The sequence below is a fragment of the Sturnira hondurensis genome, unplaced genomic scaffold (genome assembly GCF_014824575.4).
Source record: "Sturnira hondurensis isolate 20B ecotype Veracruz unplaced genomic scaffold, ASM1482457v3 Scaffold0020884, whole genome shotgun sequence".
In the NCBI taxonomy this organism is placed as follows: Eukaryota; Metazoa; Chordata; class Mammalia; order Chiroptera; family Phyllostomidae; genus Sturnira; species Sturnira hondurensis.
Genome location: NW_028093515.1, coordinates 757,896 through 777,865, shown reverse-complemented (window position 1 = coordinate 777,865; position 19,970 = coordinate 757,896). Strand labels below are relative to the sequence as shown.

Here is a 19,970-nt window from a genome sequence, read left to right as displayed (position 1 = left end):
CCAGGTAGGCTGAGTACGTTTCCATCCCTGTATTCTCCATCTACGGAGACCCTCACCTGCCTGTAAGCCTTCAGGTCTGGGGCAAAGGAGGTGTCTTCCTAGTAAAATGGTTTCTGGCCCCATAAACCACCAAGAGGGGCACCAAGATGACCTTATTATAAAATGACTCTTCCAAATCACAAAAGGACACTGGGGTATTATTCTATCCAACTTTTCCAGAGCTTTAAGAAAGTGTACCTGAGTCTGAAATTTCCACAAAAGGGACCTCAAGAGTTGTCTGAAGGTCCCCCACATATTGGAAGTGGATCTCATAGCGGGATGACAGACTGAGAGGGGAAATTAAAATATCCCCAGGGGCAAGTAAACCACCTGAGAATTCCAAATCCCGCTAACTGGGTCAGAGTGGCTCCCTGTGGCCATTCTGGTAACAAACGACCAGCAGGCACCTGCTAAGCGTCTCTGCCCAGTTCAAACCCGAGGGCTGAGGAGGGGAAGGCACAGGACTGTCCCAGGGAATCCTGACTCCCAGAAGGGTCATTCAGAGAAGAAAAAAAACAAAAAACGAGTGATCCCACTGAGTTCCAGAAGCAGGAAAAGCAGGAAAAGCAGGCTTTCAGAACTGTTGCCACAGTCCCTTCTCCACCAGACGAGAGCGAAAGATATGAGAATGCCGTGTCCTCAGGAAAAAGCGAGTAAGTGGTCATGAGGATTCAAAGGTACCTTCCAGAAAAGAGGAGTCTATAGATACAGATGGGTTTGCCACATCTGCAAAAAAATAAAACAACTGCAAGCACAATTCCAAACTTTAAGAAGCTTCATGAGGCTTATTTTAAGAAAACGGAGTCCAGCCCTGGCTGATGTGGCTCAGTGGGTTGGAGCATTGTCCGGTAAGCCAAAGGGTTGTGGGTTCAATTCCAGGCCAGGGCTCTTGCCTGGGCTGCAGGTTCGGCCCCCCGCTGAGGCACATGCAAGAAGCAGTCAATTGATGTTTCTCTCTCACATCAATGTTTCCCCCCTCTCGTCCCCTCCTTACCCCTCTCTCAAGGATCAGCGAGCATGTCCTCAGGTGAGGATAAAAAAAAATGGAGCCCATTGGTCAATATATGAAGAGAAAAGAGAAACATTTTGGACAATTTATTTAATGAACTGAAGAAGCAGTCTGTCCGTAAGGAAGGGCAGCAACTCCAGTTGGTCTCCAAGAAGTCTCTACGGCTTGTGTCCCACAAGCCAGTGGCACTCGCAAGGCAGGGCCCAGGACGCTGCCGCTCGGTGCACCTTCTGTGTGAAGGGTCCATCATGAGCTCCACTCACCGTGCAATTAAATAAGCATCAAGTTTCCAGCGGCTACTAAAGATAATGACTATAGCCCTGACTGGCGTAGCTCGGTTGGTTGGGCCAACACGAAGCGCAAGGTCTCTGGTTCCATTCCCGCTCAGGACACATGCCTAGATTTTGGTTTGGTACCTCGTCAGGGCACCGGCAAGAGGCAACCAATTGATGTTTCTCTCTCACATTGATGCTTCTCTCCCTCTCTCCCCACTCTCTCTAAAGATAAATAAAATCTTTTAAAAAAAAGATAATAAGTATAAGTATTGACCAAGACTCTGGCCAGAAAGTCTCCACATGTGACCACATCTAGGAACACCCCAAAAAGGCCGGGCTGTGACTGGGACCAACAAGTTCAAGGCCACAAAGCGAGGTTCTGCGGTAGTTATTACCCCCGCAAGTCGACAGCTGAAGCAGCCCAGACTCCCGTGTCCAGTAGGAAGTGAGTGTTCGGTCTCCAGTTAAGTTTGTCTCATACCCTCAACTATGAGCCTCACAAAAGAGAACTGAAACCATGGGGACAAATAAATCTCTGAAGGAGCCTGTAGACAGCATTGGCTTCCACGAGAAAACTGACAAGCAACCTCATCTCTAGACCAGGGAGGAGCGATGGAAGAAACATGAACAAGAATCAAAGAAGAAAGCCCAGGTTTTGGTAACTCAAGCCTCGTCATGGGTGCAGGTGAATAGTTTCACATCCTGTAAAAATTGCTTTATTCTGAACTTTTTTGTAAATATTTTTATGCTATTTTTCCTACTTCGGTCAAAAGATCTTGTTCATACTATATAGTGTCGGTGGGTTCTTTACATGATACAATCTCTGAAAAGATGTTACTACCTTAAAGCTCACAAATTCTTCGAAATGGTTTTAACCAAAGCCCCTATCCATCCACTTTCTAATGAGACCCATCCTATAGACTCCTCCCCCATCCTAAAGATTCTTGACCTAGATTTTTAATGTCAGCTTCCCCCTGCTGACTCAGATATTAAGAGAATTGCAATCTTCTTCTAAGCAAAAGCATTTACCTGATGGTAGCCACCACCTCATCATCTAGCAAATCTAGTCATCTTAGTGAAACTGTAGACCATGTGAGTTGGGTCCCGCACCAATATTTTAACCATGCGAAGTGGGTTTTTTTTAAACTTATGCACCTTCGTTCAGATCACTTCATGTAATTGCCATCTCCCTCAATGTACTCTTTTTTCCAAGAGTATTATCTTAGGTTTTGTATGTATTTATTTTGAGAAAGGGGGGAAGGGAAGGAGAAATAGAGAGAGAAACACATCAATGTATGGCTGCCTGTAGTGTGCCCCCAGTTGGGAACCTGGCCTGCAACCCAGGCACGTGCCCTGACTGGGAATTGAACTGGTGACCCTTTGGTTCACAGGCAGGTGCTCAACCCACTGAGCCACACCAGCCAGGCTCACTCAACATGTTCTTAAGAACAAAACTCTAGAGCTCACTCTAGCCTTCCTTATTTAACCATACATGAGGCTATACTGAAATTTGAGGATTGCTGCTTTTAAGAATGACTGTGCTGCCAAACTTCAATTTTATTCAATTTATGGAAAAACTAGAGTTGCTCAGTATCACATCCATGTGTGTTTCACCTAAGTGGAGCTTCTGAGTTTTGTATTGCTTTGGATTTCCATAAATGCACTTTTTTCATGGTGGTAGAAAAAACAAAATAGAAATAAAGGAAGTTCTACAGAGACTTCCGCTTCTGGCCAAGGTGGAACTGGATTTGTCTTCCCGCCTGAGACAAGTGGGACAACAGAAACAGACGAAATGTATAAAATATGGTTTGGGAGATACACACAATATCAGGCAATCAAGGAAAGTGACCCCTGGGAATGGCAAACCAATGAAGTGAGCTTTCTGATTGTCCAGGTACTGCCTAGAGACTGCGGTCAGGGGTGAGAGGCAGGGAGGGGAACCCAGTGGGGGTCTGGCAGAATATGCCACCCGGAAATACTCCACTGTGACACAGGGTCATTTTGAGCTAAAGGCAGTTGAGGAGAAGCAGATGCAAGGAGACCTATCTGCCCTCCCCAATTTGCCTATAAGCAGGATGCATTTGTAAAGATGAGTGTCTCCAACACTCATCTCTACCAGGAATGACAGAAGTTGGTCACCAGACAACTGGAGACTCTTATCCCACCAGAGGAACCTACTCCACAAACCTTATTGTTAACCCCTTTATTCCATCACTTCCCCCCATATATATTTAGCTTACCACAATTTGCTGCACTAAAAACTCAAAGTCCCTTTCCCTTGTCTTCTCACTTCTCGAAGGTTTTATTCTTCTGTTAAGATGCTATGTGCACCTGAGTTCTAAGTGCGCCTTTGAGTTTCTCACCGCTGAGTTCTCCCGTGTGTATTCATGATGCGCGTTACCAAGCCCGTTTGTTTTTCTCTTGTCAATCTGTCTTTGTGCGTCTGATTTACCAGCTGGAGAATCTGGAAAGGTAGAGGGAAAGAGATTTCCTTCCCCAACAACAAGTCCCACTGACTCCCTGAGTTCAGGAAAGGCAGAGCTGAGAGTCTGTGGAGAGCAAGGGGGCGAGAGTTTGCAGGGCTGAGACCTGGAGAGGAGACAACTGCACGGGAAGAGCCCAGAGATCTGCAGAGGGCCCTTGAGTATCCAGCAGGGTGCCGGCCAACACGTACCTGTGAGGAAGCCACCTGGGTTGAGGGATAAGGGCCATCTTAAAGGATGAGAACAGTGCCTGTCCCCACCAGCCAGACCAGAAAGATTTCTCCTTCATGGGGCCTTTTGGGCAAGAAGGCCTTGCCTCAAAGACCTTGTTCCCTGTAGGCAACAATTAGCTCTGGAAGGAGTGCTGCTCAGGACCCACCTAAAAACATAAATGCAAAACCAAAAGCATCAATCAGTTCATGGGAGAGACCTGGTTCTTCTTGCTGACGCATGTAAAGAATTACATATCAGCACATCTAATAGCGTGTAATCAGTTTATCAGTGGCCTGCTCCCATGGAAGAGAACAGGACTGGGTAGAGTAGGGGGTAAAAGGCGAAGTTTCAGGGCAAAGCAGGGAGACAAAAGCAAGAGTGGCTGAAGATCAGGGTGGCCAGAGGCCCAGTGGCCCGAGAGCCAAGTGCACCCCAAGCCCCCGAAGAAGAGAGTGAACAAGTCCTTTGTTCTCAGGTCTTACACAGTTGGTGGAATAGGAGGGGACAAAGTTACATATTGATTAATGGGTAAATGTGGTGCCAGCTTCCTGGGGGAATGTGACTACCCAAACTCAGGTATGCGTGGGGGTCTGTTAGCCTGAATCCTTATCTTGCTCCAGACCCCATTTGTTCATCTTGTAAAACAAATCCGTGACAGGAGACAGTTGATTAAAATTGGGGCACTTCCCAGAGTTATTCACGGGCTCTTTCTATAAGCATCAGGGACTCCCTCGTAAAACAGATCGTGACCAGGGGTAGGCAATTAACCAAAGTTGTTTTATGGGCTCCTTTTTGGGCACCGGGGACCCTCTCTCGCATTCCAAGCTCTGGGATTAAAGCAGTTCCAAGGCTTTCTTTCCCAGATGGTGGAAATGCTACATAGAATTCCAAGGACTCCCTTCTTTCTTGCTAACATAGTGTTGTGATGTTGGAACAGCTGGCAATATTATCAGACCAGGCTCAGGACTGCGAGTTAGTGCGTGAGACTTGTCTCCTTTCTCCTCCCTGCCTCGGTTTACTACTTATTCTACCTAATTGGTAAAAGGCGTTTCCTGGCAACCAGGGTGCTAAAGGCTGGCTCGTAACAGTATTTCGGTCTCAGAGGTCTTCCTATGCTGTCTTCTGCTCCAAAACTGCTTCCACGTAAATTAACAACCGAGAACCAACCTCAACAGATTTATTAGGATACAGAACTATGCAGCATCCAACCATTAAAATCAAAGATCACCAGGCATTCAAAGTCAAAGAGGCAGGAAAACACAACTGATAATGAAACTAGCCAACAACTGAAACTGACCCAAAACTGACATGGACATTAGAATTATCAAGAAGGGCATTAAAACAGTAATCACATCTGTGTTCCATATGTTCAAAAAGTTAACTAGAAATGTGGAAGATATTTTTTAAAGTTCCAAACTGAATGTCTAGAGATAAAAATGACCGAGGACATAGGGAAAAATAGTCTGGATGAAGTTTCACACTGTAGATAAAGAGATTACTGAACCTGCAACACACAGCAGTAGAAACTGTCCAAAGTGAAACATACAGGAAAAAGCAGTGAGCAACGCTGCGTTGGGGACAATTTTAAGCAGCCTCATATAGGGTTAATATGAGAACTCAAAAAAAAAGGAAAGGAACACAAAAATATTTGAAGAAGTGATGGCAAAAATGTCAAATTGGATGAAAACAGTAAGTCCACAGATCTAAGGAGTTAACAAAACTTAAGCACAGAAAACATAAACAAAAATTATACCAAATTGCAAAATAAACTGTTCAAAACCAGTAAAAAAAAAAAAAAAAAAACTCCTTTTACAAAACAAAGCAAGAGATAAAACACTTGAAAACAGCCAGAGAAAAAGACAGAGGAATAAAGACAATGACACCAGATTTGTNTGGGGACAATTTTAAGCAGCCTCATATAGGGTTAATATGAGAACTCAAAAAAAAAGGAAAGGAACACAAAAATATTTGAAGAAGTGATGGCAAAAATGTCAAATTGGATGAAAACAGTAAGTCCACAGATCTAAGGAGTTAACAAAACTTAAGCACAGAAAACATGAACAAAAATTATACCAAATTGCAAAATAAACTGTTCAAAACCAGTAAAAAAAAACCATAAAACTCCTTTTACAAAACAAAGCAAGAGATAAAACACTTGAAAGCAGCCAGAGAAAAAGACAGAGGAATAAAGACAATGACACCAGATTTGTCATCAGAAATGTTACAGAACTGAAAGAGCGTCCTGCGCATGCGCAGAGCAAATCCACGCAAACTGACGCGGCGGGACAGCGCAGAAAGATACACTGTTTTATTGGAATGGCTCCACCCCGAAGAACAGAAGCTAGTGCTCAAAATTGGAGTTGCCCAAAGGCTGTTTGTTTGTTTAACGTTTATTTATAAAATATACACAGCGAATATCAGACATCAGGCCCTGTCACCATGAAAAGAATTGCAAAGCCAAGTCAGGTGGGGTTAAAGAAATATGAGGCCCACGGAAAGGGCCCCAGAAGGACAAAGCTCCCAACAGTGTCTGGGAGAACCGGAGACTCAGCCAACAAAGAACCAAAGGCCTGAGGGGCAGTGATGGGTGGGAGAAGGCATGGAGACCCAGTGCCCTCCGTGAGAGCTGGGTGAGAGCAAGCGGGAGTGGGGGCCGTGCAGGACCCCATGGTTCTGAGGATCGGGGCAAGGGGGTCCGTAGCACCTGTCAGCCTTGCCAAACCTTTAGGTCGCCCAGGTCAGAGAGCAGCTCCGGCTCAGCCGGAGCACCTCCTGCACCTCCTCAGTGGGTGATGGCTGCAGGTGGGGAGCAGGTGCTGGTGAAGCGGGTCCACCCGCTTTTCCTTCTGGACGTATATCACCGCCCAGACAAGGGTGATGGGGAAGCAAGGCCCCAGCACACAGCCCACCGCGGGGGCCACTGGGCACTGAGCTGTTACTCTGGAGGGCTCGGTGGTCCGCTGGGGTGGCAGTGCCCCGGGAGGGCGCCCCCACTGGGCTCTCTTGCCTCCCGTCCCCCTGTCCCCGACTGCTGCAGCCCGGACAGGAATGCCCTGGGTGAGCTGCCTCCCAAAGATTTTTAATCAAGGATTTGTTTTTTTTTTAAGACAGAAATTGAGGTTTAGAGATTAGGGGCCAAGGATGAAACTAATTGGTTAGTTTTTGTGCAACTTACACTGTTTTTTCTTAGTCTGGTTAATTACGTTGCTGACCTCCTCTTGTCTGGTGTCTTTGTCACTGTGGTCGGGTGACCTAAACAGGTTGAGGAACCAAGATTCTGGAAAACATTTCATAACTGAGCAACAGTGATGTCACCTTTAAAGCAAAAAGCAGAAACTAAACATTTCGTGACTATCGATGTTATTTAAAACTATCGTTGTTTTGTTCTTAACTAGCTATCTTTTTCTATTATCTCAAGCAAAATGTACTTTTAAACATTTTTCCTGGAACTTGCTTTACTGGTGAGCCTTCAGGACAAGACAAACATATTTCCATTTCTTTCTTTTGTGTGTGCTACAAAATGGAAGGTTTTATTTGCACTTACACAACTTCATGGAAAAAAACACTGTTCAGAACCTGACACACGCTGAGTTAAACATTTTGTTGCTTAAAAAAATACAAAACAGCCCTGGCTGGTGTAGCTCAATGGACTGAGCACGGGCCTGGGAACCACATGATCGCGGTTCGATTCCCAGTCAGGGCACATGCCTGGGTTGCAGGCCAGTTCCCAGCAGGGGCCCTCACGAGAGGGTTGATATTTCTCTCCTTCTCTCCTTCCTTTCCTCTCTAAAGATAAATAAATAAATAAAATTTTTAAAAATCTTTTTAAAAAATAAATAAATAATAAAACATTAAAAAATACGAAATAATTCGAACATATAGTTAAATGAACTAATTTTCATAAAAGCATATCCTAAGATGACAGTTTGTAAAAAGAAAACTTAAAGTAATTTAAGCACATTTTAGTAAATAGATATGTAGATACATTTTATTTGTGAAGAGTAAATGTCTGGGGAGAGGGTGGTATAAGGGGACTAAATGGTCATGGAAGAATACAATAAAGGTTAAATTTTTTAAAAAGGATAAACATCAGCTTCACTTAGAATAGTCAAGTACACAAAATGAAAATATATACACCTATGACTATTAATAAAAAAATTAATTGTTCTGAGGATACTGAGGCACTGAATTCAAATATCCCTTAAAATATGAATTATCTAAATGTTTATATCTTTAATATTCAGATGTTCATAGTTATTTTCTTCAAAAATATGTTTAACCCTGTCTGGTGTGGCTCAGTGGATTGAGTGCTGGCCTGTGAACCAAAAGGTTAAAGGTTCAATTCCCAGTCAGGGCACATGCCTGGGTTGTGGGCCAGATCCCCAGTCGGGGGCACATGAGAGACAACCACACACTGATGCTTCTCTCCCTCCCTTTCTCCTCCCTCCCCCTCTGTCTAAAAAATAAATAAATAAAATATTAAAAAAATATATATATATATATACACACACATATATACATATATATGTTTAATAAGATAATTCAATCTTATTTTTTCTCTGGAAGAGAGAATTTTATCAACAAGGATATAACACAGCCTAATGAAAATACCGTGATAATACCCAGGTTCAAAGGTACTTATCACTAGAGAAAGGGTTTATATACCTAAATGTTTTTACTTTTAGACAAATTTTGTTTCATCATTATAATATATCAGCCACAATAAGGTGTACTGAAGTATGAAAGGCCATCACGTTATATAAAATTTGGTACGAAAGCTTACTAGTTACTAGTTGGATAATTACATCAAAAATGTTAAAGTTCTGCCCTGGCCAGCATGGCTCAGTGGGTTGGAGAACCATCTGGAAACAGAAAGGTCACCTGTTCGATTCTTAGTCACATCCCCTGGTTGCAGGACTGACCCCCACTTGGGGAGCACGCAGGAGGCAAATGATTGCTGTTTCTGTCACATCACAGTTTCTGTCTGTCTGTCTGTCTCTCCCTTCCCCCCTCTTGAATGAGAATAAAATAAACCTTAAAAACCTTTTCTTTAAGTTCTAAAAAACTATAGAAAGCTTAGAGTTTCAGGAATACAGTGCCTTTTTAAAGTATACCCCCCCAAATTTACCTTTAGTATACAGAAAGCAAGGTTCATCTTGGAACACAAATGCAATCTGACAGCCACACGAGACGAGTCCTGCGAGTGCTAGGGTATAACACACCGCCCAGCGACAGGAAGAGGGCGGCCGGGAAACCATGCAGAGTCGTGACAAACTAGCCACTCAAGAAGCACAAAACAACAGTGACTATATAAATGCCATCACCCACTCTGGGTCATGTACGGCCCTTCTACTTAGAAGTGTTTTATAAATGGCAATTTCTGTGGCCGTTTGCCAGATACAGAACAAGGGAGCAAATAAATACAAACAGCAAGAAATTCACACTGGACTTCTAGCACTTTTATATCCTTTGCCTGTGATGACCGTCTGTGATCTGGAAACTTTGTTTTACATAAAATTGGAGTTCTTACAGTCCTTGCCCTTCCTCAGGTTGCCTCCCGTTGCCATGAAGATCTGGTTCTGGTAGCTTTCTTTCTAGAGAAAGAGATTATTTCTTCCTCCCAAAGTCTTCTCTTTCCTTCCAGGTTCATTCTTTCTTCCTGGTGGACTCTTTCTGGGTGCCCAGACTCAGCCCGTAGCTCTCTTCGAGTGTGGATGTTTTCTTCTTTACTCACTGCACACACATCTGCTTCATTTCTTCTCCCTCCTCTGACATTCACGGTAAAATCCGTGTCTTTTGTTTTTGTTCTTGGCTTACACAATAGAAATATATTTTCTCACAGTTTTGGAGGCTAAACATCAAAGATCAAGCCACCATGGGAGCTGGTTTCTGGTGCGTCCTTTCTTCCCGGCTCTAGAGGACCACCTCCTTGCTGTGTCCTCACAGGACCTCCCTCATCTCTGTGTGTGTGAGAGAGAAAATTCACATCTTTGGCTTTGCGGGTCTCTTAAAGATTGAGCAGCTTGCCCTGGGCGGGTGGCTCAGTTGGTTGGAGCATGGTCCTGTACATCAAAATGTTGTGGGTTCGATTCTCTGCCACAGCACGTGCCTGGGTTGCGAGTTGAGTCCCTGGTCAGGGTGTGACGGGGATGTCACACCCAGAATCTCAACCCAGATTGATGTTCGTTTCTTTCTCTCCACTCCCCACCCCCCCCCCCGCCCACCCCCCCCCCCGCCCAAAAGCAATAAACATATCCTCAGGTGAGGATTAAAAAATTAAAAAAGACTGAGAAGCTTGTCCTCTGGGCCCACATCAGTAAAACCCATTTCCTCTATTTTGTAATGTTTAAAGTTCATAGTGCCTAGTCCTCACAGATGCCCCACTGTGAGGCCCTGAGAGAACATACCTACTAAGAAGGGTTCCTGGTGGCCAACACCTCAAATTTTTGAAAAACAGAGCCTAACATCCATTTCTACAAAGGGGCCTCTCGTGCAAATTGCACTTCAGAGAGAAGCCTGCACTGACCGCCTGCACTGTGTTTCTGCCATCTGAGCCAGCCCTTATAATATAGGAGTTCCTGGAATCCTGTTTCAACCAATAGGACTGAGGCATTCCCCATCCAATCAGAACTATGTAGCTGTATCCACACCCCCACCATCTTCTTCACCAACCAATCAGCCAATCAGAGCAACTCTATTCTGACCAATCAAGACAGTGCCTTCTGGAGCAAACAAACTTTGAGGATTTGCAGTCTTCATTTGTATGAGGACAGACCAATCAGGGATGGGGGGGCGGACTTTTTTCTACATAGGTCAGTTCCCCTCTGGCTCTGAGAGCACACTTTCCCTTTCGACCAAAGGCTGTTATCTCTACTGCCTCCCCTTCATCCTCCCCCCAACCTTACAACCCCTTGCCCCCCAAGCTGAAACACCAGCTGTCTCTTTGGAGCAGACCGGAGCAGGGCAAAGCAAACCAGCAGAGCGCTGTGTAGCTGGAGAAGGGCCTGGCCCCCGGGGCGAGCTCACAGCTGTGTTGTTTTCACAGCGATGCCGTATCACGATTGAGCCATTCCACAGCCATGCTGTTTTCAGAACAGTGCTGTATCACAACTGAGCTGCTTTGCACTGAGTCAAGCTTCCTTCTTCCCTGCACCCCAAGTTGAGGATTCCTGCTGGCATTGAATTGGCACCGAAGACCAGAGGGTGACAGTACAAATGAGCATTTCCTGGAGCTTTACAAAGTCACGGTGGTTTTCATTTCCCAGTTGTACAGCATCCCAAGCTTGACCGTCTTGTTCCCACTTTTTACTCATCTGTACTTCCCACAACAGCAAGTGGCCAGTGGCCATTCACTGAGGCACTAATTGTTACAGCACTTTCATCACCTGCTGGGAATGGGTGTATCTGGACAACATTGCTGCCCGATTCACTCACGAATCGATTCACGATTCACTCACTTATATTCCTGTAATTAGGTTTCAGAAATTTCATCAGCTTTGACAATCACTGGTATAATGTTCACCTTACTGTCAAGGCCCTTTGTGGTTAAGAGATCAAGTATCTTTATCCATGTCTGGGTAGCCCAGTTGGTTAGAGCATCGTCACAATATGCACGAAACTTGTGGGTTTGATTCCCGGTCAGTGGTCACATAAGAACCAATGAATGTCTAAGTAAGTGGAGCAATAAATCGATGTTTCTCTCTCTCCATTCTCCTCTGTCTAAAAATAAATAAATAAATAAATAAAGTCTTTTTTTTTAAAAGATAAGTGAGTGCTTTGTAGTAGCTTCCTCAGAGCCTGCTCTTTTCATGGTGTGCTGACCACCCCTGGAGCAACTGACCTTTGGGGTGTAGTAGTAAAACAACTCTCACAGCCACGAGGGGGCGCTGAGACCTCGCTTCTACATGAGGGTTCGTGTACGGCGGCCACCAGGGGGCACTGTCATTAGGGCTGTGTGCCAGGTACTGTTGCAGACATCAGGAACATAGCCACCATGCTCAAGGCAAGTGAGGAGTTAATATACTAAAGGTAAGGGAGTGTAGATAGGAGACAAAATGATAATTGTAGAATGTGATAAATTCTGTGTAGAAAATAAAGCAGGGTGTCATGATAGTGACCGAGTGCGGGGCCTTCCGTGAGGGGCTCAATGGCACCTCTCTGAGACTACAACTAAGTGAGACGAGGAACTCAGAGAAGAGTGTCTGTGCAGAGGGAAGGCGTCCCTGGGTCCTGGAGGGGAAGAGCCTGACAGATGGAGTGGCCAGCACAGGCAAGAGAGGGCAGGGACCAAGACGGAGCAGTGATGGGGAAGAGCAGGGTGGGGAGGACCTTGGCTTCTGCTCTGCAGCCAAGGGAAGCCTGTGGAGGGGGCTGTGGTATGAAAGATCCCGGAGCCATGACCGGCGTGGCTCAGTAGGTTGGGTGCCATCCCGCAAAGCGAAAGGTCACCAGTTGGATTCCCCGTCAGGTCACATGCCCGGGTTGTGGGTTCGGTCTCCCGTCAGGGTGCCAGCGGGAAACGGCCAATGGGTATTTCTCTCTCTCTCTCCCTTCCCCTCTCTCTAAAAATAAAACTTTTAAAGGAAAAAGAAACACTGGAACGATTGCAAGAAAATAAAAACAGTGACCTCCAGAGGAAAGAGAAAAGAGCAGGTGGACAGACACTGAGGTGAGAGTGAGAAAAAGCATCTTCCAACTGCTGAGAAATGGACCGCAAGCCTTCGGAGGCAGAGAGCCTGGTGAGGAGGTGAGGGCGGCATGTCAGGAATACTGTGTCCTTGGGGCTTTTCCATGTCACGGGACCTGTGTGTCGGTGCTCCCAAGGGACAACTTGCTGGCCAGGTAGGGTGGCTGTAGGAGCTAAGGATCCAGCTCCTCCCTCCCTACAATAAGGTTGAGAACAATGCTTATGTGCCTGGCACTGGTCTATGGTCCGTGCATTGAAGCCTCACAACCCTGGGAAGTAGGTACTATTATAATTCTCTTAGTTCTACAGATGTGGAAACTGAGGCACAGGAAGGGTAAGTGACCTTGCTCAGTATCACACAGCTAGGAAGTAGGGCAAATGGCATTTGAACGCAAATGCTTACCCACTACAGTATGCTACTTCCTAATCCCTTTGTTGTAGCCTTGCTTAGAGTCAAGTTGTACCTTCCTTTAGATGGGCTCTCTCAGAACGCTGTGAGAAGTCACTAACACTTTAGTACGAATCAGTCAACCTCTTCCTGCCACTGAAGAATATCATTTCTATGGCTTATAGGAGCACTGTAGTGTAGGAATTAAGTAGTTGGGCTCTGGAGTCATAATGCCTGAAACTGAAGTCCAGCGCCGCTTCCCAGCGATGAGACTTTGGCAAGTGACATCACTAATCTGGGCCTCAGTTTCCTCATCTGTGAAGTCCCTGTTTTCCTGATGAGGAAACCGAGAGGCACACCCACAACTTTAGAGCCTGGGTTTGAGCACCTACCGCCTCCACGAAGATGAGGAACCAAAAACAGGTTCTGTGAGAGGAAGTCCAGGACTTTACAGGCCTAGCGGGGTGTCCTGGGAGCTGGGCCTCAGTGCCCAAATGCCAGGGGATGGGATGTCTCCAGTCGCCACACTTTTGTGCAGAGGGAAGGGGGTGCTGGAAGCCTGAGGCCCATCTGTGCAGGGACAGCAAGGCGACACGAGGGTTGGACAAGTTGGGCACTACTGCATGCTCCTCTCCTTCAGGGCGCCTTCTCTTCCTGCCAGATGGAAGCACAGACTGCCTGGGACAGGATGGGTGCCTGATCCTGGCCAGGCTGCTGGGCAGCCCCGAGTAGGAACTGGAGCTGGGACCCCCACTTCAGCCAGTAGAGGCTTTGTGCTGAGGGTGTGGGGGAGACACCCTCTCTCTGACCCTGCCGGTCCTCGGAGCAACCCCAGCTGCATTCCACCTCCTGGCTACCCAACTGAGACCACTGGTACAACTAGACCCGCTGTTAAAATACCGCGAAACTTTCCAGTTTTTTGGTAAATACCCACTTCTGATGCCCAGTCCCTCCCCTAGGACCCTTCAGGGCCCCCACGTCCCAGCCCAGGGACTTTCCTGATCCAGCCCTGGGAGACTTCCCCATATTGATCAGTGGAGGGCACAGCCAATACTCGTTATCTTCCCTGGCTCAGCATCGACGCAAATCCCTTCAGCCACAAGTTCAGAGTCCTCAGCTGTGGGGACTCACACAAACTCCTATGCATGCTTCAAAGCCCGGCCTCAATATCACTTTCCTCAGGAAGCCCTCCAAAATATTTTCACCGCCCCAAGAGTGAATGGCTCCTCCCACTCCCGGGGGTCCCAAGTATCTGGGACCATTCAGCACTTTGCTCTAAGCCTCTGCACGCAGGTGCTTCTCCCCACCGGTGTGTGAGCACCTGATGCCAGGGACCATGTTCTGCTCAGCTTCATGGGCTCAATTCCAGTGGTGAGTGCCCAGTACAACTCATAGAAGGATGAATGTTCATATGCTGTGGTGATGTCAGGAATATTTGGTCCTGTGCATCTCCTGTAGCCCAAGGACCACAGGCTGTCATTCCCATAGGACCTGAGAGCCACCAGTAGTACACTGGGGACCTGCTGGCTGGGGGCCAAGGCCGGGGCGGAGGGAGGGGGAGAAGGTGAGAACAGGATGTGAGTCCAGGACTGCAACGTCAGCAGGGCCTGTTCTCACGCTCTCTGGCCGCAGAGGAGTGATTCTCCATCTGTCTGGGCCAGCTGCGCCTGCCCAGCCGGCGAGAGGAAGATTTGGGAGGTGGAGCTGGGCGAAGCCCAGAGTGACCAGGGAGAGGAAAAAGAGGCCCTTGGTATTATTGTTACAGAACCATTAAATACTACTTATAAACAAGCCAGGAGGGCTCTGGGAGGTGGGGACAGCGGGGCTACAGAAGAGAGAGAGGGTCAAGGCAGCGCGGTCCGGGCCCGATCCTGGAGGGGGCTCAGGCTGCGGTCACTGGAGGGGCTGGACTGGCGGAGGCCTGGTTGCTTGTGGAGGCCTCGTAGCTTCACCAGCAGCTCCTGGACGAAGTCCTGAAGACAGGGAGGAGGGTGCTGAGAACACAGGGAGGGGTGGGGCCCCTGCCCGGCCCAACCCCTCTGACCTGGGCCCCTTCTCCTGCCTCCTGGTCACTGAGGGGGGTGAAGGTGAAGTTAGGGAGAGAGAGAGGCTAGAAAGACAGAGAAGACTGAGGGGGAAGAAAGAGAGACAGAGATGGGAGAGAGCAAAAGGGAAAAAGAGATAGAAGGAATGAGAGAGATGGAGACAAAGGCAGGAAGAGAGATGGGGTAGTAGGGGGTGGAGAGAGAGGGACAGAGACCAGGACACGGAGACAGAGACAGAGAGGCAGAGAGAGAGAGGCAGAGGGAGACAAAGGGACAGAGAAACAGAGCCACAGAGAGACATCTAACAGGTCTCCAGACCCAGAGATCACCAGGCGGGTCCCCAGGGACAGAGGCCTGAGCCTCCAGGGCAGACAGACACACAATGACGTTTGTCCCTTAGGCAGCCCAGAGCTAGTTAGAGAAACATGAATATTTTTCCCTTTTAAAGCAGGGAAGGAAGTGGGAGGGGTTGGGCCTGCTCAGCTTCAGGGCCTGGAAGGGTGGGGGGGGCCCCCAGAGGCAGGGAAAAGAGCCCCAGGGCGAAGGCGGCAGCCACAGGGGAGAGAGAACGCAGCAGAGGCAGAAACAGGAGACAGATGGGCCAGAGTCTCAGCGGGGAGGAGATAATGGAGGCCCAGCGGCAGATGGGGAGAGAGGAGACCAGGAGGGAGGAAGATAAAAGGCACCACTGGAGAGAGAAAAGGGCTCCCCAGAGCTCCTTCTGCAGGTCCTGGGCCCGGCCAGCTTTCCCCTGCCCCCCAGAGACCCTCCCCCATCAGAGCGCAGGGGCCAGGACAGGGCCTGTAAGGGGAAAGCACTCACGTCTGTGGGGTTGGTGCAAGATTTCAGGAGCTCCTAAAAAAAAGGTAAATAGTAAATGATTGACAACACCCCTCAAGCCCCTTCCCTCACCAACAAAGCCTCAAGCAGCAAGACGGTGAAGTCAGACTCCAAGGTGGACTTCCCACCTGGCTTCAAGGGAGGAACACGTCTGAGGGCCCCATGAAATAACTGGGGGCCAGGCTGAGTCAAGAAACTCTAGGTCCAGAGCAGGCAAGAAGGTCACACGGAATTTCTGGCCCCTAGGAGAGCACAGGCCCTGGAAGCCAGACTGCCAGGCTTTGACTCCCAGCTCTGTCCCTTCCGAGCTGTGTGACCCCAGGCAAGTGACTGCATCTCTCAGATGCTCCTGTTCCTTATCTGGAAAACAGAGACTAGCGCCTACTTCATAGGGTTTTGTGAGGATTACATAAGGTAATGAGTGTAAAGCAACTGAAATAGTCCCTGGCACTCGGTAGGTGCCCAATAAACCATCGCCAGGACCCTTAGGGAGGGGCAAGGTGAAGGACTGGGGGCAGCTTTCCCTCCCACCTACCTGGATTTTATGGCTTCTGTCCTCTTCGCTCTCTAATTCCAACAACTCATCAATGTTGACTTCATCAGGCATGTCTGCCTCCTAAGGCGGGGAGGGAGCGCTGGTCAGGGGCCCTTTCCCCTCCCTCCCACGAGGAGCTGTGCAGGAGCCCCGTGGCCCCAGGGCCCAGCTGGCGGGTTCTGGAGCGATAATGTGGCAGTCAGGGACAGCACCGCCAGCGGGACATCTGGGTGTCGGGGGGAGGAGTGACAGATGGCTTGACAGAGGCCCAGGGCCTATACCAACTGGAATGCCTGCGCCCTAGGGACCTCAGGGCTGGCACGGGTCTCTCTGCTTGGCCCCAGTTCCCACAGCGGCGAACAGGCCTGGTCGAGTTTTGGAATGTGAGATTCTGGGATTCTGCAGAGGGGCTGGCTCTGCCCTTTCAAGGAAAAGTCTAAGAGCTAGGTACAAAGGAGGGGAGCAATGGGCCAGAGCCTGCTAGGATTGGCCCCTTGCCCCAGGAGACAGGAAGGAGCACAGGGGGACAAAGCACACCCCTTGTGTCCACGGAGATGAGGAGATGACCACCAAGGCCCCCCAAAGTGGGTGGGATGAGCCACGAGCTCGCCTTTCAGTGAGTAAGAAGTGGGTTCCTAGTATGGCCTCTCAGGCCAGAGAGCCACCCAGGCTGGCTCAGTATCCATGCAGAGGACGGAGCCCAGCTGTCTGAGCAAGAGCTCTCAAGAGACTCCAGATTCCTTCCTCCCCCAGCCAAAGTTTTGCTAACTTTAGTGCAGCCTTCAGGCCTGGGTGGCCCGTATTCAGCAAAGGTATGGAGCGTCTGTTAGCGGGTGTCTCTGTGCCACGGGCCCGGGCCAGCATGAGGACGCAGAGGTATGTGGCATCACGTGCATGGCCTGCTCAGGGGCCTGCGGTCCTGCGTGTGTGAGGTGTGTGGTTCAGGCTTCACTGTGTTTTGCTCATCCTCAGGTGTTACAGGCAGCCATCGTGCCAATGCCAGAGGGTGGTCTCACAGGATGCCACCTACCACTAGCAGCCGGACTTGTCTGTCCCCCTGCATGGACCCACGTGTGTCTGAAAACAGACAGACCCCATGTCACTCTGAGGGGCCATAGCTTCTACCGCCTTCACATGTGCTCAGGATTTCTGCTTATGTGTCTGTGCACTGCTGTGACCCGGGACTATATTCCACGGCATTGTGTGTGTTGTATAACAAGAATGCCTTTAATCAGAGACTCCAGTGAAATGTGTCTGTCTGTCTGTAGCCGACATGTCAACATCTGAGGCTACAGGTTATACCCTGTGTGCCTGGGGAGCCGTAGTTTCTGCCATTGTATGTCCATACGTACCTACAGCTTACACTGTTTTCTGTCTGGGTGTAACTAGCATTTCTGTTGTGTTAGGTCTCAGTGGCTGCAGCACATGTCATGTGGTCATTGTTTTGCCTTTAAGAAATATGGTATCACTTAGTTGTAGCTGTGGTAGCCTGTGCTGTGAGTCCTATAGCTTGTACTGCTGTGTATCTAGGAAGAGCTATAACTAGAGTCCTTTTGTGTGGGTGTAGTTGTGATGTGTATCTGTGGCTATAGCTTGTCACTGTGCACGTCTGTGAATGCTGCTGCTTCCTTTCCTATGCATCTCTGTATGGTTGTATCTCCTCAGTCACCATGCCTATGTTTGGCATTAAGACATCCCCTCCCCCTCCCCCTTTCTCTAGATAGGGCTGCTCCGATTCCCCAACTTTGCCTCCTCAACCCCCCGATGGTCCTCCTCAGATGTTTGGGCACATGTCTGGTGACTCCAGCGTGTGTCTGTGTCCACAAGCAGAACGCCACCGAGGGTGGAGGGCAGGGCAAAAGAGTCTAAATGAGTGCCTGACCCCTGGGTGTACACGTGCAACAGTGAGCACAAGCAACCAAAGATCCCAAGGATACAGGATGCCCAGGACCTCCTCTATGTCCCCGCACCCTTCCCCGTCTCACCCTGCCGCGGTACAGCTCCTCCAAGCGCCCGTCGATCCACTTCTCCACGTCCAGCCGCCGCTGCAGCTCCCGCCGGTCGTACTTGACTGTGACACGAGCATGTCGTTTTTGCAACCCCCCGGGGCTGCCCCCTGGCCCGCGGGCCCGCGACGGAGCCTGCAGCTTGCTCAGCACCCGCTTGCCCAGCCGCTGAGCNGAGCACAAGCAACCAAAGATCCCAAGGATACAGGATGCCCAGGACCTCCTCTATGTCCCCGCACCCTTCCCCGTCTCACCCTGCCGCGGTACAGCTCCTCCAAGCGCCCGTCGATCCACTTCTCCACGTCCAGCCGCCGCTGCAGCTCCCGCCGGTCGTACTTGACTGTGACACGAGCATGTCGTTTTTGCAACCCCCCTGGGCTGCCCCCCGGCCCGCGGGCCCGTGACGGAGCCTGCAGCTTGCTCAGCACCCGCTTGCCCAGCCGCTGAGCTGCCATCGCGTCCTGGCCTCGGGCCCCGCGCAGAGCAGAACGTCCTCGCCTCGCGCGTCTAGGGGGACCTCTTAGGGGGCGGGGCGGGGCCGGCCGGGGGCGGGGGCTCGGGCCCGCGGGGTGGGGTGGGGCGGCCCCGCCCCAGGCGCCCGGGGCCTCAGTTTCCCAGCTTGCAGCGCGAGGACTGGCTGCTGAGCGGGTGTGATGCCTGCTGTCCGGTAGGGCTCAGGTATGGGCGGGGTCCGGAAGCCCTAGGCCAGGCTGGGTGTCTGGGGCTCCACGGGACTGGATCCAGTGGGCGGGGTCCAGGGACAAGCTTCCGAGAACCGGCCTGTCTGCGCCCTCTGGCGGTTGCAAGAAGCGGATCCGGAGCCCCCATGCCACCTTTCTTGGCCATGGAACATCGAGCCCGTGGTACTCAATACATCATTTGTTAGTTGTTTCATTTATTCATTCATCTGTGCATTGCACTTATCCGCCGATTTATTCACTCACTCTACAAATATTCACTGGGTGCTGCTGTATAAACACTGCACTGGCAGTGTCCTAGGCACTGGGGATAGAACAGTAGGGAACAACGACAACAAAAAAGCCCAGCCCTCACGGCGGCGTTGACATTCTTGTGGTGGAGACAGGCGGAAAGCACAAGTATGTACAGTATATTATTCAGATTTTTAGAAGTACGAAGCAGAAAAAGAGAAATAGAGTGAGGACGGGGTTGTAATTTTGACAAGGGTAACCAAAAAATTCCCTTACTTCACAGGTTAAGATCACGTGTTCTCTCCAGGGTGATTAAGTTTATTTCAAAGGTGTGTTAACCTTGAGGCACAGAAACAATGCCCAGGGCTTAAAGCCAAGATAAACCTTTTACTAAAAAGTCACAAGCCTGGGCCTCTCTACTCACAATGACCTGCCCAGCTAGGAATTTACAATCAGATTACCCTGTGAGGTTGCTTTTTTTCATCCACAGATGATACCAAATTTATCTTTTTTCCTTTTGCT

General features: G+C 49.2%; 1 protein-coding gene and 2 pseudogenes across 2 annotated transcripts; 1 reads left to right on the top strand and 2 right to left on the bottom strand.

The window, feature by feature from the left end:
* The first annotated feature begins 1,082 nt into the window (after window positions 1-1,082).
* On the top strand, window positions 1,083-3,799 carry LOC118976362 (nucleolar and spindle-associated protein 1-like; annotated as a pseudogene).
* A 4,829-nt stretch (window positions 3,800-8,628) lies between these two features.
* Window positions 8,629-11,100, bottom strand: LOC118976361 (septin-10-like; annotated as a pseudogene).
* Window positions 11,101-14,831: 3,731 nt separating this feature from the next.
* PPP1R14A (protein phosphatase 1 regulatory inhibitor subunit 14A) lies at window positions 14,832-19,060 on the bottom strand. Of its 2 annotated transcripts, XM_037030794.1 has the most exons (5): window positions 18,948-19,056; window positions 18,499-18,672; window positions 16,514-16,594; window positions 15,961-15,993; window positions 14,832-15,066 (listed from the first exon to the last, which is right to left on the bottom strand). In XM_037030794.1, exons 1-5 carry the CDS (start codon window positions 18,972-18,974, stop codon window positions 14,938-14,940), a joined length of 444 nt encoding a protein of 147 aa, XP_036886689.1. In that variant the 5' UTR covers window positions 18,975-19,056; the 3' UTR covers window positions 14,832-14,937. The 2 variants fall into 2 exon arrangements, with proteins under 2 accessions (XP_036886689.1, XP_036886690.1); XM_037030795.1 differs by lacking the exon at window positions 18,499-18,672 and having other exon boundaries at window positions 18,774-19,060.
* Window positions 19,061-19,970: the final 910 nt, after the last annotated feature.

Excerpts from the sequence above, each read along its gene's own strand:
- PPP1R14A (XM_037030795.1), bottom strand. The coding sequence starts at position 18,974 with ATGGCAGCTCAGCGGCTGGGCAAGCGGGTGCTGAGCAAGCTGCAGGCT. Across the intron at positions 15,994-16,513 it reads ACAGAAGCCATAAAATCCAG|GAGCTCCTGAAATCTTGCAC; the intron begins GTAGGTGGGAGG and ends CCTTTTTTTTAG. Across the intron at positions 15,067-15,960 it reads CTTGCACCAACCCCACAGAC|GACTTCGTCCAGGAGCTGCT; the intron begins GTGAGTGCTTTC and ends CCCTGTCTTCAG.